The 21602-nt window shown below is 52.7% G+C and overlaps 1 protein-coding gene and 1 non-coding gene across 2 annotated transcripts; both read left to right on the forward strand.

Annotated features, from left to right (window-relative positions):
• The first annotated feature begins 1029 nt into the window (after nt 1-1029).
• TRNAF-GAA lies at nt 1030-1102 on the forward strand. Its single transcript has one exon. It is a non-coding gene; the product is annotated as a tRNA-Phe (tRNA).
• An 18209-nt stretch (nt 1103-19311) lies between these two features.
• Nucleotides 19312-20283, forward strand: LOC121233062 (olfactory receptor 14C36-like). Its single transcript, XM_041121654.1, has one exon. It carries the CDS (start codon nt 19312-19314, stop codon nt 20281-20283), a length of 972 nt encoding a protein of 323 aa, XP_040977588.1.
• The last annotated feature ends 1319 nt before the right edge of the window (nt 20284-21602 follow it).

A 21602-nucleotide genomic window follows, 5' to 3' on the forward strand; every position in this document is an offset into this window, starting at 1 on the left:
GCACAGCAGCTCCTCGGGGGTGGAGAGGGCTGAGCCCCAGGGCTGGGGGGCATCTGTGGCACAAGGCCTGAGGACATCCCCTTGTGTGATGGAAATGCTGCTATGGAGGCTGACGTGCAGAAAACTGACTCTACAATCAGTGAGGTTATAAAGTAAGTATGTTCATTCAGTGCTGGGCAGCACGGGGGGTAGTCCCACCAAAGTCGTGCACGCCTGACTCGGCAGTTTGCTTGAAATTTATAAAATCATGTGTTACATATTCACAATACGCCTATACATATGCAGTATCCCCGCTGCATATTAAAATGAGTTCCGAGAGGTCATTTCCATAGTCTCCTCTCAACTGTGCTTGCACAGTGCCTCTTTATGGTGGTCGTCGCAGAGATGAAGATAGATGACTCCGTCACCGCTAGTAACCTCTTTTCTTGCGCAGGCTCAGAGGTTTCTTGGTATTCACCCAAGTTACAAGACCAGTCTTGGCTGGCTCTTGGGGCCAGCTCCTGCTTCTTATCAGGAACTGTCTCTGCCTCATTGGCTGGTTCTTGGTACCAGCTCTTCTTATCAAGGCCTGTCTCTACCTCAGCTAATTTCAGCAATGTAAGCGCTAAACATCATCTTTCATCCCCCTTTATTATGTCTACTGAGATTCTTTTGACTCCCCTTGTCTCAGCACCAGCAAAAGCTCTGCCTCCCCTGGGCCCTCTCTCCCCTATGAGAGAGGTCTTCCACCAACCCCACCCTCCTTCCACCTCCAGCTTTGGCTGCTGCGTGTGCCTGGCCTGCCCGCTTGCCTTCACCACTCACCTTTGTAACTGAGGCCCGACACATATCTTGGCACTCCCACTGTAAGCTGGCACCCACCCCACACCTGGAGTCTACCTGGCCATGGAGGCAGGCAGAGGACAGGTCCCCTCTGCCTGGTGCTGGGCACAGCTTTTCCCTGGGAATGTCCCCCAGGAGCTCTCTTCATGTGTGTGTCAGCCTGTGGCCTGGCAGGGGTGGAACTGGGACAAGGGCTGCTGGGGCAGGGCTGAAGTAGCTCAGCTGGGAGAGCGTTAGACTGAAGATCTAAAGGTCCCTGGTTCAACCCCGGGCTTCAGCAATGATTTGCTCCTGTAGATTTTTGCAGAGACTGCCTGGCTACTTCCAGCCTGCCCTGGCCCTCCTTGCTCCTTCACCTCTTGCCAGAGCACTGCCCGTGCACTGGAGCTGCAGATCTGCAGGTTAGAATGAGCCTTCCTCTTGCACTGCAAGCCCCCAGCCTTCCCCTGGACAGGACTCTCCATTCAGTGCTTCTTTGGGGTGGTCTCCTGCCATCCCTCCTTCCCTGCTCCACAGCACTTGGCATCTCTCCTTTGTGGGGTCTCTGCAAAGGACCCTGTCTCTCTCCTCTTTGTCATTCTCAACGGGGCACAGACTGCTCCCCTTGTCATAGACACATCACGGGAGAAGAGTGTGTCTCCTGCTGGCAGGCATCAAGGGGATGGAGCTCAGTGGAAGAGCACCTGCTTCGCATGTGGGAGGTCCTGGGTTCAATCCCTGGCATCTCCAGGGGTGGTGCTTTTGCCCTGACTGCCCAGCCTCAGGCAGGTGTGGGCTGGAGCTCAGGCACTGCTCCTCTCCAGGCCCTGTGCGCCTGCCCTGCCCACCCAGGGCTTGGCTGTGAGGTGGGGAGGGCTGTGTGTGCTGCCTCTGCTGAGTCCCCTCTTGGAGGAGAAGCAGGCAGCTGTGCTGGACCTGAGCCCAGGTCACTGCCCTGCATCCTAGGCCCACCCCACCCAAGGACAATGCTTGGCAGCAGAGTGTGCCTGTGAGGAGACCTCAGGGAGGGCATAGACAGCAGCAGCACGCTCAGGAATCCTTTCTGGCTGCACTGGGAGATGTGGTGTGAGGGTGCTGGTCCAGCCCAGGTGTCCTTTGGGACCAGAGCGACACTGCTAAGGGGCTGAGATTGTTGTGTCTCCACTCCAGGCGGAGATCCCATACCACATGGGAAGCACTCTGTGCCAGCAGGTAAGGCTGTCTGGCCTGGACGAGCATGGGCAGGGCTGTGGGACTCCCAGCTGGAGTTTTCTCTCCACTATCCTTCCACCATCGCCACTGGCTTGAGCAGAGCCTCAGCTCAGGGAACCTGCCTGCTGTCCCAGAGGCATGCCCATTTCCCCACCTCCATGACTTTGTTCTCTGCTCCTCCTGATCAGCCTCAGGAAGATGCCCTGACACTTGGGCAGGCAAGCACCAGCTCCGGGTCAAAGCTGAACACAGCTCTTCTATTACGAACAAAGATGATGCACAGCGTAAAAATGGGAATACAAATAGAGGAAATTCCAGGCGGTTTCTGTTGCCCATGGGCCAAGGGACATGGTTCCCTGGTGCTCACGGCTCTCCCAGCTCCACAGACCTCTTCTCCCTCCTGGCTGCACAGCAGGGATGGGCTCTCATGGCCTGGGGCTCTGGGACTGTTGTGCACAGAGCTCCGGTTGTCACAGCCGCTGTGTCCTCAGGGGGATGTGCCAGAGACACCTCTTCAGCATCATCATAGCCCAGGCTCCCCAGGGACAGGAGCCACATGTCTCTTCAGCTCCAGGGACCCCAGCACTTCTCCAGGAGCGCAGGCTGGTCCCTGCAAGCAGCAAGGCAGGACAATGCAGTTCGGCCCATGGGGTCTCTACATCATCTTCCTCCCTGCTCCTCACCACATTCAGCTCCTTCTCCTACCCCTAGTCCCTCCAAGGAAGACTCCCAGGACAGGTATCCCCCTTCCCAGGAAGCTGGGGTCTCAGGACAGCAGTGACTTGGGTGGCACCAGGGATGGCACCCCAGGAACCAGCAGTGCTAAATTTCCCTCTCACCTCCGGGTGCATCCCTGGGCTCTGCTCCCTCCTCTGGCTCCCTGAGCATTTCCCTCTCTCCCTGCCCAGGGGCAACATCCTCCACGGGATCAGAAACTTCCCTGGCATCATCATAACCACCTGCTGGGTCACCTCCAGGTGGGACAAGAACATCTGAAAAGAGAGCGGAGCTGTTGACAGTGAGAAGATACGTCCTGCAGAGCAGAGGGAAGATGCGCAGGGACACAGGGCTGAGACACTGGTGTTGGCAGCACCACAGGAGACCCCCCCATGTCCTCCCCATCTCCAGCGGTGACACTGAGTGACACCTCTTTCCATTACTTGTCTTCAGCGAGATCAACTCCTTCTTGCCTCTGGTACCTGGCGCTGATCCCAGACCATCCTCCTCCTCGCTGACCCCCGGGTAGGGCTGCAGCTGGGTAAGGGACTCCTCTGAATAGGAGCCTGCAGAGATGCACAGTGGCTATTGCAAAGTGAGCCCCACTGACCTGGCTCGTGGCCAGTGCTGCTGGGGAAGGGGGACCCACAGAGCTGGGGCTGCATGGGGAGGAGGGCTGGGAAATCACCCTGCCTCCCTGGGGCAAACCCTGTCTCAAAGGTGCTCCCAGAGCTGCCCTAGGACAGCCCCTTCCCTCACTCCACGGGTGTCACATGGGGAGCAGGGGCAGGAAGAGAGGGGCTGTCCCGCTGGGACAGGCAAAGCTGTTTGTTTGGGAGAAAGATCCCCTTCCAGGCCCAGGACCTGGATGGTCTCCCCACAGACCACGTGGCCCCAGTGTCACAAGGACCATGGGCTGGGGGGCTTCAGGGAATCAGCCCGGGGTTGGGGCCAGGGGAAAGGGTCCTGCACATGTGCCTCCAGGGAGGACCCAAACCCACCTGAGCGACCAAACCTCGCCTGCTTCTCCCACACTGGGCTGTAACCGATCTCCTCGTACAGGGCCTCAGGGAAGGGCTCCTGAGCACTCCTGGAGCCTGGGGACAGAGGCAGGGCTGGCAGAGGGACAGGCAGAGGGGCAATGGGATCACACTGCGCTGCCCCAAACCTGTTTCTTGGGCCAGGCCAGGACTGGCCCGACGGCACAGCCCCACTGCACTGTCCAGGCACAGCTGCCACGTCCCCAGTGAGGGCAACATCGCTGTGGAGATTATCTGGGGCAGCGTCTCCCTCGCATCATCCCTTCGGAGACAGCGCTCATGCCCCTCTGGCCCCTGGGTCATGCCCCCCTTGTCTGACCCTGGAGCAGCTCCCATGTTTTCTCCACCTGGAGCTTTCCCCTATCTGCCCCACGGGTCTAGGGTAGCCAGGGGGTGGGCAGGGCTGGGCAGAGGAGACGGCCTGGGGGCCTGACACCACGGAGGTGGACCCTGCTGCCCTGCACTCCTCCCATCATCTTCCTTGTCCCAGAGACCGCCCCCCAGCACTACCCAGAGCACTGCCAGTCTTGGCCATCTCCCTTCTGCTCACATCTCCCCCAGCCCCACTCTGCCATTTCTCTCCTCACCCCATCGCTACCTCCCCCCGCCTCTGGGCTCTCTCCACCCCTTGCTGCTGGTGCCCCACAGCCAGGCACTCAATGGGGTGGTACATGGGACTGCTGGCAGCACACGGTCTCATCCCCCCAGCTCTGCCTGTGCCCCTCACTGACACCCTGCAGCCCTTCCAGGAGGTATCTATCTCCCCCTGGGAGCGCAGTGGAAAGACCAACCTCTGCGCCCAGCCCTGGTGCTTAGTGCTTGCCCAGCCAGGAGGGCCAGGAGCAGGCAGAGAAGGGCCCCCAGGATGATGCAGATGATGACGGGCACTGAGACTCTCCCGCTGCCACTCACACGGCCCTGGGGGGAATCTGTGTGGGCAAGAATATGGAAAGGCCAGCACCAGGCCTGGGTGAGGTGGAAAAAGCACCATTCCTGACCCCCATCACACAAGGCAGCAGGGGGGTGGAGGGCCACATGGATGAGCGATTGTCGTGGTTTAACCCCAGCCAGCAACTAAGCACCACGCAGCCGCTCACTCACTCCCCCCCCACCCAGTGGGATGGGGGAGAAAATCGGGAAAAAGAAGCAAAACCCACGGGTTGAGATAAGAACGATTTAATAGAACAGAAAAGAAGAAACGAATAATGATAATGATAACACTAATAAAATGACAACAGCAATAATGAAAGGATTGGAATGTACAAATGATGCTCAGTGCAATTGTTCACCACCCACCGACCGGCACCCAGCTAGTCCCCCGGGCGGCGATTCCCCGCCCCCCCTTCCCAGTTCCTATACTGGATGGGACGTCACATGGTATGGAATACCCTGTTGGCCAGTTTGGGTCAGGTGCCCTGGCTGAGTCCTGTGCCAACTTCTTGTGCCCCTCCAGCTTTCTCGCTGGCTGGGCATCAGAAGCTGAAATATCCTTGACATTAGTCTAAACACTACTGAGCAACAACTGAAAACATCAGTGTTATCAACATTCTTCACATACTGAACTCAAAACATAGCACTGTACCAGCTACTAGGAAGACAGTTAGCTCTATCCCAGCTGAAACTAGGACAGTATCCACCCCTTATTCTATACCATTGACGTCATGCTCAGTTCCTATACCTTTAGTTACATCCTGGTTAATCATCATCAGCTTTTCCATCCCTTTGAGACATATGAACAATGATATAATTATATATATGTATACATACACAGAGATATCATTCTTTTAGTTTATGGGTTATGTTCATTAAATGTTCGTTGAGTTCATTTAGTTCCTGACTCTGGGCTCCATTTGTCATACCAGCCTTTCTGGGCAGGAGGGATGATGCAAAGTCCTCTCAGTCGGTAGAGCAGAGTTGGGCTTCAGTGCAGTGTGACGAGCAGGTGACATTGGACGCAGCAGGAGGATGGTGTGCACCGTTGGATTGTTGCATGCTGGAGTCAGTTCTGGTTCCATCACTACCGCGCTTTGCTCAGTTTTTATCACAGTTCTTTCTTGCTTGATCTAAGTGACTCTTACTATAGTACTATGGATATAGCATATAACAATTATAGTACTGATAACATACAGTAGCAGGGTTATATAGCAACTAATATCATACAGGTTAATCCTGGCTATTCTCACCTAAAATCAAATCCCCTTGAGGCACACATTGGACTTCCCCATCTTTTCGCATCACCCACCAAGTGCACCCAGGCCCTTGAGCAAAAGCAATCCCACAAATGGGTTTCCCACCTTTGGCTGAGGCAGGAGTAACCCAGACTGTCTTCCCTAACATATTTTTTATGTGCACTACAGGGACTTTATCCCCTTCTACAGTACGTAAAAATTCTGACTGGGCAGGGCCACCCCGATTGGCAGATCCTCTGGTGTTGCCTAACCAGGTGGTTTTTGCTAAATGTGTATCCCAATGTTTGAAAGTTCCACCCCCCCATTGCTCTCAATGTAGTCTTTAACAGTCCGTTGTATCGCTCAATTTTCCCAGAGGCTGGTGCATGATAGGGGATGTGATACACCCACTCAATGCCATGCTCTTTGGCCCAGGTGTCTATGAGGTTGCTTCGGAAATGAGTCCCGTTGTCTGACTCAATTCTCTCTGGGGTGCCGTGTCCACCATAGACCTGCTTTTCAAGGCCCAAGATAGCGTTCTGGGCGGTGGCATGGGGTACAGAATATGTTTCCAGCCATCCGGTGGTTGTTTCCACCACTGTGAGCACATAGCGCTTGCCTTGGCGAGTTTGTGGGAGTGTGATATAGTCAATCTGCCAGGCTTCCCCAAATTTATATTTCAGCCATCGTCCTCCATACCACAGGGGCTTTAACCGTTTGGCTTGCTTAATTGCAGCACATGTTTCACATTCATGGATAACCTGTGCAATAGTGTCCATGGTCAAGTCCACCCCTCGGTCACGAGCCCATCTCTATGTTGCATCTCTTCCCTGATGGCCTGAAGCATCATGGGCCCATCGAGCCATAAATAGTTCACTCTTAAGTTGCCAGTCCAGGTCCACCTGAGCCACTTCAATCTTGGCAGCCTGATCCACCTGTTGGTTATTTTGATGTTCTTCAGTGGCCCGACTCTTGGGTACGTGAGCATCTACATGACGTACTTTTACAACCAGATTCTCTAGCCGGGACGCGATATCTTGCCACAGTGTGGCAGCCCAAATGGGTTTACCTCTGTGCTGCCAGTTGCTCTGCTTCCATTGCTGTAACCACCCCCCACAGGGCATTTGCCACCATCCATGAGTCAGGATAGAGATAGAGCACTGGCCACTTTTCTCTTTCAGCAATGTCTAACGCTAGCTGGATGGCCTTCACCTCTGCAAACTGACTCGATTCACCTTCTCCTTCAGCAGTTTCTGCGACTTGTCATGTAGGACTCCATACAGCAGCCTTCCACCTCCGATGCTTTCCCACAATGCGACAGGACCCATCAGTGAACAGGGCATATTGCCTCTCATTTTCTGGCAGTTTATTATACAGCGGGGCCTCTTCAGCACGCGTTACCTCCTCCTCTGGTGACGTTCCAAAATCTTTGCCTTCTGGCCAGTCTGTGATCACTTCTAAAATTCCTGGGTGACTGGGGTTTCCTTTGCAAGCCCGTTGTGTGATCAGTGCAATCCACTTACTCCACGTGGCATCAGTCGCGTGATGTGTAGAGGAGACCCTCCCTTTGAACATCCAGCCCAGCACTGGCAGTCGGGGTGCTAAGAGGAGCTGTGTTTCAGTACCAACCACTTCTGAGGCAGCTCGAACTCCTTCATATGCTGCCAATATCTCTTTTTCAGTTGGAGTACAGCGAGCCTCGGATCCTCGATATCCCCGACTCCAAAACCCCAGGGGTCGACCTCGGGTCTCCCCGGGTGCTTTCTGCCAGAGGCTCCAGGTAGGGCCATTCTCCCCAGCTGCAGTACAGAGCACATTTTTAACATCTTGTCCTGCCCGGACTGGTCCAAGGGCTACTGCATGAACAATCTCCCTGCTTGAATTTGTTCAAAGGCTTGCTGTTGCTCAGGGCCCCATTTAAAATCATTCTTCTTCCAGGTCACTTGATAGAGAGGGCTTACAATCAGACTGTAATTTGGAATATGCATTCTCCAAAAACCCACAACACCTAAGAAAGCCTGTGTTTCCTTTCTATTAGTCGGTGGAGACATAGCTGCTATTTTGTTGATCACATCCATTGGGATCTGACGACGTCCACCTTGCCATTTTATTCCTAAAAACAGGATCTCCTGTGCAGGTCCTTTGACCTTACTTTCTTTTATGGCAAAACCGGCTTTCAGAAGGATTTGGATTATTTTCTTCCCTTTCTCAAAGACTTCTTCTGGCAGTGTTGCCCCATACAATGATGTCATCAATGTATTGCAGGTGTTCCGGAGCTTCACCTTTTTCCAGTGCAGTCTGGATTAGTCCATGGCAAATGGTGAGGCTGTGTTTCCACCCCTGGGGCAATCGATTCCAAGTGTACTGGACACCCCTCCAAGTAAAGGCAAACTGTGGACGACACTCTGCTGCCAGAGGGATTGAGAAAAATGCATTAGCAATGTCAATTGTAGCATACCACTTGGCTGCCTTTGACTCTAGTTCGTATTGAAGTTCTAGCATATCTGGAACGGCAGCACTCAGCAGTGGCGTAACTTCATTCAGGCCACGATAGTCAACTGTGAGTCTCCACTCCCCATTAGACTTTCGCACTGGCCATATGGGACTATTAAAGGGTGAGCGAGTTTTGCTGATCACTCCTTGGCTCTCCAGTTGGCGAATCAACTTGTGGATGCGAATCAGAGAGTCTTGGTTGGTGCGATATTGCCGCCGGTGCACCGTCGTGGTAGCAATTGGCACTTGTTGTTCTTCAACCTTCAGCAACCCCACAATCGAAGGGTCTTGAGAGAGACCAGGCAGGGTAGACAGCTGTTCAGTGCCCTCCGTCTCCAAGGCAGCTATACCAAAAGCCCATCGATACCCCTTCGGGTCCTGAAAATACCCTCTCCTGAGATAGTCTATGCCAAGGGTACACGGAGCCTCCGGACCAGTCACAATGGGGTGTTTCTGCCATTCATTCCCAGTTAGGCTTACTTCAGCTTCCAATACAGTTAACTCTTGGGATCCCGCTGTCACACCAGAAATACAGATGGGTTCTGCCCCTTTATAACTTGATGGCATTAGAGTGCACTGTGCGCCGGTGTCTACTAGAGCCTTCTACTCCTGTGGGTCTAACGTGCCAGGCCATCGAATCCACACAGTCCAATAGACCCGGTTATCCCTTTCCTCCACCTGGCTGGAGGCAGGGCCCCTCTAATTCTGGCCAGAGTATCCGGTATTCACTTCTCATAAAATTGGCTCAGAAGTCCCTTCAAGAGGATCAGAAAGAAGATCAGCCCTTCTACTCTGTTTGGAAACTGGAGCGGCATTTTTCCTAGTAGAATCCCCTTTTGTGGTGGTTTTTCCTCGCAGCTCACGTACCCGTGCATTTAGGGCCGAGGTAGGTTTTCCATCCCGTTTCTTCATGTCCTCTCCATGATCACATAGGTAAAACCACAGGGCACCTCGCGGTGTGTACCTTCTATATTCTCTCTCTTGGGCAGAGGAGCGCTCACTCCTAATAGCTGAGACATTGGTCCTTACAGGTGGGCAATAGGACATATCCTCTTTGAATTGCTGGAAATCCTCGGACAGCTTCTCCACAGCTGAAATGCAGGCTTGTAGGGAGGAGGAGAGATTTTCTTCGTATTGACGGAGTTGGCGAGCCACTTCATCCACTGTCGGTGCCTCTTCGTCTTTCCAGGTCATTATTGCCAGTGAGTTGGCATAGGACGATGGTGCGCTCCGTACAAATTTCCGCCACATGGGTCGTGTGCATTGGACTTCGTCTGGATCTTTGGGTAATTGTGGGTTGTCCGGGTCATGATGAATCGTCTCTAGCACAGCTAATTCCCTCAGATATTGGATACCTTTTTCCATCGTGGTCCACTTGCTTGATTGACATATAACATCTTCCTTAAAGGGGTACCTTTCCTTCACACTTGACAAGAGTCGCCTCCACAGGCTGATGGCTTGTGTTCCTCTTCCAATTGCCTTGTCAATGCCACCTTCCCTGGCAAACGATCCCAGCTGCTTGGCTTCCCTACCTTCTAATTCCAAGCTATTATCCCCATTGTCCCAGCATCGGAGAAGCCAGGTGATAATATGCTCACCTATACGGCGGCCAAAATCTTTTCGCATATCCCGCAGCTCACTCAAGGATAGGGACCGGGTTATTACCTCTGGTTCTGCCTCTTCCTCCTGTTCCCGTGATGACCCTGGTTCACCTTCATCCTTTGCTAAGCGAGCTGATTTTTTTGTATATTTCTTTTTCTGTATGGGGGCAACTGATACTGGTGCAGGTTGATCCGCTGGTTCAGTTGCAGTATTGCTCGCCGGGTTTTGGTTTTGGATAACCGCAGCGTCTCTCGCCAAGGTTTGGGTAGCAGCGTCTGTCACCAAGGTTTGGGTAGCAGCAGTGCTCGTTGCCGTGGCTGGAGGGGCTGCAGTGCCTGTTGCCGAGGTTTGGGTATCCACAGTTCTCATTGCCAGGGCTGGAGGGGTCGTGGTGCCTGTCACCAAGGTCTGGGTGGCCGCAGTGCTCATCGTTTTGTTGTTAGGTCCAGAGACCTTCTCTTCCCCTTGAGGGTGCTGAGTTGTGTCGAACAGGGCTCGATAGGCACGGGCCAGGCCCCAGCACGTTGCAGTGATTTGTATCTCTCTGGAGCTGCCGGGGTGACAGCATACCTTTTCCAAATATTTTACTAGTTCTTCTGGATTCTGCACTTGTTCAGGGGTGAATTTCCAAAACATTGGAGGTGCCCGCTTTTCCAGGTACTTGCCCATCCTACCCCACACACCCTGCCACTCATAATTATCCAGCCTCGGGGCAGACCTCTGGGTGATCTTCTTAAATAGTTGTTTAACCTTAAACAAGAGCTGAACTACATTCAGGAGCATGCTAATTCCCAGCAGTAGGGCTAGGACCGGGCTGGTATCAACATCCCAAGAGTATTCAAATTTTTCAAAATTCCCAAACACCATTGTAACTGGACTGAAGGAGAAAGGAGAGGGGAAGAAAGGTATCCCACTCATAGACTGGTTTTCCAAGGAGGAAAGGTAAATGGTATAATTATTAATAGTTTCCCACAGATGGCTCCCGCACTATAAAGGTGACAATGCTGAGTGCAAATACCGGATTAATTCCACAGCTGATGACTTTATCATACCATAAACCAGTGTTATACAATACATCAAAGCGAAAACCTTAATCCACCTCCCACAGATGATAAGCAGCAGAAGAGGGACTACATACAGCAAGCGAGGTGATACATAACAGAACTTTAAAAACCAGAGCAACAACTCTAAGAACACATAAATCAGCATAATGACCAGCGACTATTAGACCAATATAATGAATGCTTATAACAAATTTGTTTTAACGAGCTCTGGTCAGGTTTGCCGTTATCTCAACCTTTCGGGCGCCACGTTGGGTGCCAAAATGGACTGTTGTGGTTTAACCCCAGCCAGCAACTAAGCACCACGAAGCCGCTCACTCACTCTCCCCCCCACCCAGTGGGATGGGGGAGAAAATCGGGAAAAAGCAGCAAAACCCATGGGTTGAGATAAGAACAGTTTAACAGAACAGAAAAGAAGAAACTAATCATGATAATGATAACACTAATTAAATGACAACAGCAATAATGAAAGGATTGGAATGTACAATTGATGCGCAGTGCAATTGTTCACCACTCGCCGACCGGCACCCAGCTAGTCCCCCGGGCGGCGATTCCCTGCCCCCACTTCCCAGTTCCTATACTAGATGGGACGTCCCATGGTATGGAATACCCCGTTGGCCAGTTTGGGTCAGGTGCCCTGGCTGTGTCTTGTGCCAACTTCTTGTGCCCCTCCAGCTTTCTCGCTGGCTGAGCATGAGAAGCTGAAAACTCCTTGACATTAGTCTAAACACTACTTAGCAACAACTGAAAACATCGGTGTTATCAACATTCTTCACATACTGAGCTCAAAACATAGCACCGTACCAGCTACTAGGAAGACAGTTAACTCTATCCCAGCTGAAACTAGGACAACCTGGTGTCACAATGGGCGTGCGGGGGTAGACCCACCCTCCCTACCTGAAACGCTGGGGTAGGACTGGCAACCCTACCTTATGCTCCAGGGTACTACCGTTGCCCCTACTGGTACTCCCGGCTAGTACCGGTACCTCTGCTGGTACTCCCGGCTAGTACTGATACCACTACTGGTACTCCCAGGTACACCTGGTGTCACAGTGTACACGTGTGGGTAGACCCACCCTCCCTACCTGACCCTCTTGGTTAGGCCTGGTGACCCTACCTGATGCTCCGGGGTACTGCCATTACCCCTACTGCTACTCCGGGGTAGTTCCGGTACCACTACTGGCACCCCCGGGTACAACTGGTGTCACAATGGGCGCGTGGGGATAGATTTACCCTCCCTACCTGAAAATCTGGGGTTGGCCTGGCGACCCGACCTGATAGTCCGACGTAGTACTGTTACCGCTACTGGTACTCTCGGCTAGTACCGGTACCCCTACGGGTACACCTTGTATCACAATGGGCACATGGGGTAGACCCGCCGTCCCTATGTGAAACTCAAGGGTAGGCCTGGCGACACTACCTGATGCTCCAGGGTAGTACCGTTACCCCTACTGGTACTCCCGGCTAGTACCGGTACCTCTGATGGTACTCCTGGCTAGTACCGGTATCACTACTGGTACTCCCGGGTACACCTGGTGTCACAGTGTACACGTGGGGGTAGACCCACCCTCCCTACCTGACCCTCTGGGGTAGGCCTGGTGACCCTACCTGATGCTCCGGGGTACTGCCATTATCCCTACTGGTACTCCGGTCTAGTTCCGGTACCACTACTGGTGCTCCCGGGTACAACTGGTGTCACGATGGGCGTGTGGGGTAACGGTACTACCCTGGAGCATCAGGTAGGGTCACCAGGCCTACCCCAGAGGGTCAGGTAGGGACGCCAGGCTTAACCACAGAGGGTCAGGTAGGGAGGGCAGGTCTACGCCGATGCGTGCACACTGTGACACCAGGTGTACCCCGGAGTAAAAGTGGGGGTACCGGTACTAGCCGGGAGTACAAGCAGAGGTACCGGTACTAGAAGGGAGTACCAGTAGGGGTACAGGAACTACACCGGAGTACCAGAAGGGGTAACAGTACGCCAGGTCTACCCCACAGGGTCAGGTATGGAGGGCGGGTCTACGCCCACGCACCCTTTGTGACACACGTTGTACCTGGGAGTACCAGCAGTGGTACCGGAACTACCCAGGAGTACCAGTACGGGCAACAGTAGCACCCCAGAGCATCAGGTAGGGATGCCAGGCCTACCCCGGAGCATCAGATAGGGACACCAGAGCAACACCAGAAGTTAAGGTAGGGAGGGCGGGTCTTCCCCCGCACGCCCATTGTGACACCAGGTGTACCCCAGACTACCAGTAGGGGTACCGGTACTAGCCGGGAGTACCAGCAGGGATAACGGTACTACCCCGGAGCATCAGGTAGGGTCACCCGGCCTACCCCAGACGGTCAGGTAGGGAGGGCAAGTCTACCCCCGCGCACCCATTGTGACACCAGTTGTACCCGGGAGTACCAGTAGGGGTACCGGAACTACTACAGAGTACCAGTAGGGGTAACGGTACAACCCTGGAGCATCAGGTAGGGTCACCAGGCCTACCCCAGAGGTTCAGGGAGGGAGGGCAGGTCTACCCCTGCGCGCCCATTGTGACACCATTTGTATCTGGGAGCACGAGCAGGTGTACCGGAACTACCCCAGAGTACCAGTAGGGGTAACAGTACTACCCTGAAGCATCAGGTAGGGATGCCAGGTCTAGCCCGCCTTTGCCTGTAGGGAGGCCATGTTTACCCAGCCCTTGTGGGTAGAGAGGCCAGGTCTGACCCGCCTTTGCGTGTAGGGAGGCCTGCTCTACCCCCCGCGCGGTTAGTGAGGGCAGGTCTTCCACGCCTGTGCCGGTTGGAATGCCAGGTCTACCCCGTCCGATGGGTGTGGATGCCAGGTCTACCTCGCCCGCACCAGTAGAGAGGCCAGGTCTACCCTGCCCACGCGGGTTGGGAGGCCATGTCTACCCCGCCCGCGCAGGTAGGGATGCCAGATCTACCCCGTCCTTGCCGGTAGGGAGGCCAGGTCTACCCCAGCTGTGCTAGTATGGAGGCCAGGTCTACCTTGCCCGCATGGGTATGGAGGACACATCTACCCAGCCTGGGCGGGCAGGGAGGCCGGGTCTTCCCCAGCTGTGCTGGTAGGGAGTCGAGGTCTACCCTGCCCTTGCCAGTAGGGAGGCAAAGTCTACCCCGCTCACGCCAGTAGGGAGGCCAGGTCTACCCAGCCTGCGTGGGTAGGGAGGTCAGGTCTACGCCGACATTGCCAGTAGGGTGGTCAGGTTTACCCCACCCACTTGGGTAGAGAGGCCAGATCTACCCTGCTCGCGCTGGCAGGGAGGCCAGGTCTGCCCCTCTCGCCTTTGCAGGGAGGCCAGGTCTACCCCACACGGGAGGGTAGGAAGGCCAGGTCTACCCCGCCCACACGGGTATTGAGGCCAGGTCTACCCTGCCCGCACCGGCATGGAGGCTATGATGTCATCTATGTATTGTAAATGTTCAGGGGCATCGCCTTGTTCCAGTGCAGTTTGGATTAGTCCATGACAAAAGATAGGGCTGTGCTTCCACCCCTGGGGCATGGAAAATTGTATGGCTGCCTCAGGGTTGTGCATTTCTGCTTAGAGCATAAGATTCTGGGAATTTGAATGGCAGAGAGCTTATTAAAAATCGGCTCTCCCGTGATGATTTTACTCCTTTATGATGCAAGAACCTCACTACAAGATGATGTAATTTGAAACTTCTGTGAATTTTCTGAATGAAGGTATTAAAGAGGAGGCACAAAATCATAACCACTGTTCAATTTAATTTCAGGCAATATAAACTTTTTAACAAGGAGTTGCATGCTGTTTTTATCGCTGCTCAAATTAAAACATTGTCTTTTTTGGCTTACATGGTAAGAATTTACCAGGTAGGTTGCATCTTTGTTACATTGTTACTCTTAGTGCAACAGATCTCTAGTTACTTTATGGCAGGCAAGTGACCAGCAGCATGACTGCAGTGCATCAGGGATTGGAGAGAAGAGCATTTGTGCAGCAAATCTGAAGATAGGGCTATACTTGGTTGTCCTTTCAGAAGTATTCTCATGTGAATGCAAAGTGAAAAGGTGTCATTCCTCCTGCTCCAGGCATTTATGGAATGGCTATTTTATTTTAGTTTTACAGATAGACGACTTAAAGAGAAACAGATTAATTTAAATTAAATGTTATCTTGCAAATGTAAAGCAAGCCTTTGCTAAAACACCTAAACCACCTTTCATTTGGTGTTTTGAAGGCTGTGCTCATGGTGGATCCTACCTGGGTCTGTAAAGCCCTGCGCCTCCTCATGCTGTTATCTTGGGAGAGACACCACCATCAGGGTGAGCTATCTGCACACAGGCACTAACAGCCGATAAAATGGAGCTTCAGTCCAGAGGGCCCCGAGAAACTCTGGGACTCTGGCCAACAGAAACCTCTTGAAGTTTATAAGGAGGAGTGGACAGTCCTGCATTAGGAGGAAGAATAATCTCGTTCATCAGAGCAGGCTTGGACCTGACCGGCTGAGCAGTGACGCTGAGGAGAAGGCCCTGGGCACTACAAGGGACACCATACCAGCCAGTGGTGCATGCTTGCCATGAACAAGGCCACCTGCATACAGGTCTGCCTTAGGATGAGCATGGCCACCCAGACTATCCTGAGACTGGTTGAGGTGTGGTTTCATGGTTTCAGAGGTGGGGGAGTTTTTCTCAAAATTGGGAAACAATACGAGAAAAAAATAATGGCACAAAGTGGAGCCTTGGAAGTTGAGGCTGGACATGAGGATTTCACGTCACTTTGAGTTACCGGCAACGTCACTCCAAGTGCAGTGCTGTGGTAGAATAGTCCACCCAGAAAAAGTCTGGATTAGCTGGAGCTTTGTATTTCAAAGAACAGCCTGTGAGGATGGAGAGATAGCAGTAAGGGTAGGAAGATGCTCAAGTGAGAGCAAGGTTGGTAAGCACAGTGGACATCAACAGCCTTCAAGGAAACAGGTGCAGGCATAGGACACCACAGGACAGCCTGTGGTGGAGATGGTCAAGGGAGCTGACAAGGTTGAAAGCCCCCAGGAGAGCGGAATTCTTTCTCCAGGTGGCTGTGGCTGTTGTCTGTGTCACCAAGGCCTATTGGGAGACACCTAACCCTTACAGCACTATGCCGTCATGGCCTCCTTGTCTCCACCCAAGAGCCTGGGAGGTGTCATACCATAGTCCTGCACTTGGCATTGCAAGTCCTTACAAAACACTGCAGCAGGAAGAGCCCTGAGCCATGGGTGTGGGACAGGATCTCCCTTCCCAAGGGCTAGGGGCCAGAGCCTGGCCCTTTGGCTTGATAAGACACATGCCGGTTTACTCAGCCTCCAGAGCCACCTTTACATTGCCGTTGCCTACCTTTCATCACTGCCTCCTGTTTTCTGCTTTAACCAGCCCCCAGGGTTGCTTTGTCAGTAATGTCCCTCAGTGGGACCCATTAATGCTCCAAGACACTTTGGAATTTGCATCTGAATGCAAATTTGAGTGCTTGAGAGGTTTCATCAACTTTCTCTCAGGGTCTGAGGCTCATGGATTTAGCGTCAAAGCCACCAGAGGGGTCATTAAAATGCCTTGGGCTGGGCCTCTGCTGCTGAGCTGGTCCAGGCTGCTGGGAGGGAAGGAGCTGATGGCAAGTGGCCTGCGCTGCAGAGAGACAGCTCTGCCCAGGGGCAGCTCCTCTGCAAAGAGCAGCAGGGCGAAGGGCACTCCCAGGGTATCTCAGGGCAATGAGCAAGGCAGATTAAGAGCTTAAAGGCAGTCAGGATTGGGAGGATGACTGAGAGCTCAAAAGAGGAGAAATCATTGCAGCTCTTGACACGGTAAGTCTCTGGGTGCAGGGCAATGCAGCTGTAGTTCCTGGAGGCATCTCCTAAAGCTGGCACAGCCCACAGCTTGTGTTATCTGTAAGGAGGGGGCTTTTTTTAGGCAATTTTGAATAGCTGTGAAGCCCCAGTGTGTGGCTAGAGGTGCCCAGGGCTGTATTTCAGAGCAGGCTCCCTGCACTCCAGGGGACTGTGTGCTGGGGCAGGGACTCTGCTGCCTTCCAGGCTCAGCACTCAGCCTGCCTGGGGAGCTCCCCATGGCACTGCAAGGAGAAGCTCTGGGTGGAAGGAGCAACCCCCAGTAGTGCAGGGCAGGGTCGTTCTGCTCTCAAGAGGGTGCTGTGCAGGTCAGGGCTGTTCACAGCTCCAGATCACCCCTGGGACACTTCACAGGGCACTTTTCAAGACGGACATCAAGGCAGGGGCTACCTGGGAGTCAAGGTGCTTTCCAAGGTTGGTGCTTTCACTTTCCAGCTGTGATGGTGGGTGGAAATGGTAATGGAGCTGTCAGGTTTGCACAAGAGACCGAGACTCCTACGGTATTACAGTGAGTGATGAATAGGTTTTTCAAGGGAAAAAAAAAACCGATAAAGTCACTTCAGCCACCTCAGCCTACAGAAAGCATTATCATCATTGTTGTGGTCCCTTCAGGGTTTATCTGCTATTCTCTGTAACACTTGCCAGCACGGAGATCCCCCTGGGCAGTGCCTTGCTGCCAGAAGATGTCTGCAGGGCAGAGCTGAGCACACACTGGGTGGGATGGTGTCCTGGTTTCAGCTGGGATAGAGTTAACTGTCTTCCTAGTAGCTGGTACGGTGCTATGTTTTGAGTTCAATATGAGAAGAATGTTGATAACACTGATGTTTTCAGTTGTTGCTAAGTAGTGTTTAGACTGAAGTCAAGGATTTTTCAGCTTCTCGTCCCCAGCCAGCGAGAAAGCTGGAGGGGCACAAGAAGTTGGCACAGGACACAGCCAGGGCACCTGACCCAAACTGGCCAACGGGGTATTCCATACCATGGGACGTCCCATCTAGTATAGGAACTGGGAAGTGGGGGCAGGGAATCGCCGCCCGGGGGACTAGCTGGGTGCCGGTCGGCGGGTGGTGAACAATTGCACTGCGCATCATTTGTACATTCCAATCCTTTCATTATTGCTGTTGTCATTTTATTAGTGTTATCATTATCATTATTAGTTTCTTCTTTTCTGTTCTATTAAACCGTTCTTATCTCAATCCATGAGTTTTACTTCTTTTTCCGATTTTCTCCCCCATCCCACTGGGTGGGGGGGAGAGTGAGTGAGCGGCTTCGTGGTGCTTAGTTGCTGGCTGGGGTTAAACCACAACAGATGGGATCTGTGATCAGGGACAGGGAGGAGACCTGGGGAAAGAGAAACAGTTGCTGGCAAATACAGCTCCAAGCAGCCGAGGCATGGGCAGGGAGTGGGAGGAAATTGCAAGCAAGGATTGGGAGAGGCTGCATTCAGGCAGCTCTCTTTTGGTCCTTTACTGTAGATGTCTGCTGGGCGATGAGCTGACTCCATTTAAGACATACTATCTTCAGGACACCTGACCGTCTGTTTGGCCTGTCCTGCTGGGCTTGCGTGCTGCCCACCAGAAAGGTGTGGCTCTCCTGTAGGATCCTCGGGAGTGCTGAGCCATCCCTTGTAGGTTGCCAGTCTCCTCTCAGATCCTGCTGCTTCTCTCTGAGAGGGGCTGTGTCCTGCCCTCTCCATCACAGCTACACCTCTGTGCTGGAAAAAGAAGAGCTTGGAGATCTGCCCTTTGAAACAAGATTCCCCTGCTTTCATCAGAGTCCAGTTATTTGTTCTTTTTTTTTAAGAGTAATTTGTATGTGCAGTCATCCTCGAGGTAGCAGAAGTGAAAGTGCAGGGCAGCTGGGAACAAGACGGATGGACACCGCAGCTCTCCTGACTGCGCTGAGCCACAGAGCACTGAGCCCTTTTGCCTGTTTTGTCTTAAGACTCCACACTTTCAATCACAAGAATGAGGATTTCTACCCCTAAAAATAGTACTCACCAGTTGTGATGCTGGAAAATAAAATAAAAAAAAAAAAACAGAGAAAAAATATCATAAAGACATGCTAAGCCTCTCTTCTGTAGACTACACTCTTGTGAGTCCTGTGTGCAGGTATTGAACTTTTCCATTAAATGTGGATTACAACTGACATTGGTTGCTGTCACAAACCAGCAGGGCACAGCTGACTCCTTGGCAGCGTATGGGCAGAAGTCCTGCTCTTCAAAGCACACTCAGCCAGCACAAAGCAAAGAGAGGAAATGCACTGGAATTCGTGTGGGGGTGGATTTCTAAGAAGAATGGCGTGGCTTTGCTCAGAGAATTCTGCTGTAATTTTCCCGTCTTTTCCTTCTTAGGGCAATGCCCCCATTTCAAGAACCAGCAAATGTCCAATGGCAGCTCCATGAGTGAGTTCTTCCTCTTGGCATTTGCAGACACACGGGACCTGCAGCTCTTGCACTTCTGGCTCTTCCTGGGCATCTACCTGGCTGCCCTCCTGGCCAATGGCCTCATCATCACTGCCGTAGCCTGTGACCACTGCCTCCACACCCCCATGTACTTCTTCCTCCTCAACCTCGCCCTCCTCGACCTCGGTTACATCTCCACCACTGTCCCCAAATCCATGGCCAACTCGCTCTGGGACACCAGGGCCATCTCCTACCAAGGGTGTGCTTCTCAGGTTTTTTTCTTTTTTATTCTGATGTCAGCAGAGTTTTATCTTCTCACCATCATGGCCTATGACCGCTACGTTGCCATCTGCCAACCCCTGCACTACGGGACCCTCCTGGGCAGCAGAGCTTGTGTCCACATGGCAGCAGCTGCCTGGGGCTGTGGGTTTCTCACTGCTGTGCTGCACACTGCCAACACATTTTCACTACCATTCTGCAAGGGCAATGCTGTGGACCAGTTCTTCTGTGAAGTTCCCCAGATCCTCAAGCTCTCCTGCTCAGATGCCTACCTCAGGGAGGCTGGGCTTATTGTGGTTAGTGTCTGTGTGGCATTTGGGTGTTTTGGTTTTATTCTGCTGTCTTACGTGCAGCTCTTCAGGGTCGTGCTGAGGATCCCCTCTGAGCAGGGACGGCACAAAGCCTTTTCCATGTGCCTCCCTCACCTGGCCGTGGTCTCCATGTATGTCAGTACGGGCATGTTTACCTACCTGAAGCCCCACTCCATCTCGTCCCCACACCAGGACCTGGTGGTGGCAGTTCTGTACTCAGTGGTGCCTCCAGCACTGAACCCCCTCATCTACAGCGTGAGGAACCAGGAGCTCAAGGATGCAGTTCAGAAACTTAGGACCAGAAGTTTTTTTAGTAGCAATATACTGCCCATCTTCTTCTGCATATCACTCATAACGTAACTCATTACAGGCCCAACCTGTCTTTTATATGTTTTGTAGTTGTTGATGTTGTTTTGATTTATTTTTTTTATTTTGTTTTTTCACTTCTGATAATGTTGTCCATGCTTACATTGTAGAGATGAGTTGTAAGCACGCAAATTGCATGCGTGTGGGGAGACGAACCTGAGTGAGCACAAATGCCATCAGCTATTCCTGGGGATCCCATGAATGTCAGTGTCCTGAAGTTACTTCACTTTGAGAGTAACGTCCCCTGGGAAACCAACAGAATGCAGCACTGGGATGTGCTTCCTTGACCTGAGGTCCCCGTGTCCATTCCTCATGCCTTGGGGCACCTCCGATGAGTGCAGAGCAGGGCAATCCACCGCAGGGCTGAGGCACCTGCCAGCCTCTGGGAGTGTCAAGAGGAGGCCAGAGAGATGCTATGACTGCCACAATGCACCACCCATGTGTGTGCAAGGGTAGGACCCGTGTCTCTGAACACCCTGTGTGTATGAGGAGTGCATGAGAACAGCTCAGATGTGGACACCTCACAGAGCCCTGACATTTCTGTGTGTGACTGTGGAGTGATTGCTGGAGGTGACTTACTGATTTGTCCCCCCCCTTAAGGGAAGGTAAACCTCCAGGGTGGAATGCAGTGGATATGCAAGAGATCTGTTCCATAATAATTCCCTCAGCAACATAACCTGCAAGCTTAGATGTTAGCAACACCAGGGGAGCTTGGGATGCTGACTCTAAGAGAAACAACACGGAGGGTGGAGCAGAGTGGAGACACCACGGCCAGGCTCTGTGATATCACCGCAGGGATAGGGAACTGGAACTACTGGAACAAGAAGGGAAGGTCCCTGCATTGAATCGACTGAAGCAAGGAGGTGAAACAATGGGGGTTCTGTCAACCCTATGGCCTTACCTCTGATTTGTATCATAAGTGCCCTGTTCTGGAGTAGTGACACGCTAAATCATGTCCTCTGGGTGAACTTTGCTTGTATACTATCATTATACTACCAAAACACACCTCCATCCCCAAAGTTACCCACCTCCAGGGTGCAACCACTCCCCAATGGAGCATGCGCTCTGAATTTTTTCTAGCATATACCTTTAAAAGCAAAGCAAGAGAACTTTATGCCAATCAAAGTAAAGGTATGTATGCCTAGACTCACTCAAGCTCCACCTAAAAGAAAAAATAGTACAAAAAGACCCCCAAAGAGGAAGACTATTAGGGAAGATACCATCATAGACGAGTCAGGAGGACATCGCTGGCTTCTGGGACCAGTCAACGGGCTGAGCCTCTCTTCCTCCCCATAGAGACGCCTACTGGGTGA

Source organism: Aquila chrysaetos (genome assembly GCF_900496995.4).
Source record: "Aquila chrysaetos chrysaetos chromosome W unlocalized genomic scaffold, bAquChr1.4 W_unloc_5, whole genome shotgun sequence".
Classification (NCBI taxonomy): domain Eukaryota; kingdom Metazoa; phylum Chordata; class Aves; order Accipitriformes; family Accipitridae; genus Aquila; species Aquila chrysaetos.

Bases quoted from the DNA above. Each gene is read 5' to 3' on its own strand.
- LOC121233062 (XM_041121654.1), top strand. From the start codon at position 19,312: ATGTCCAATGGCAGCTCCATGAGTGAGTTCTTCCTCTTGGCATTTGCA.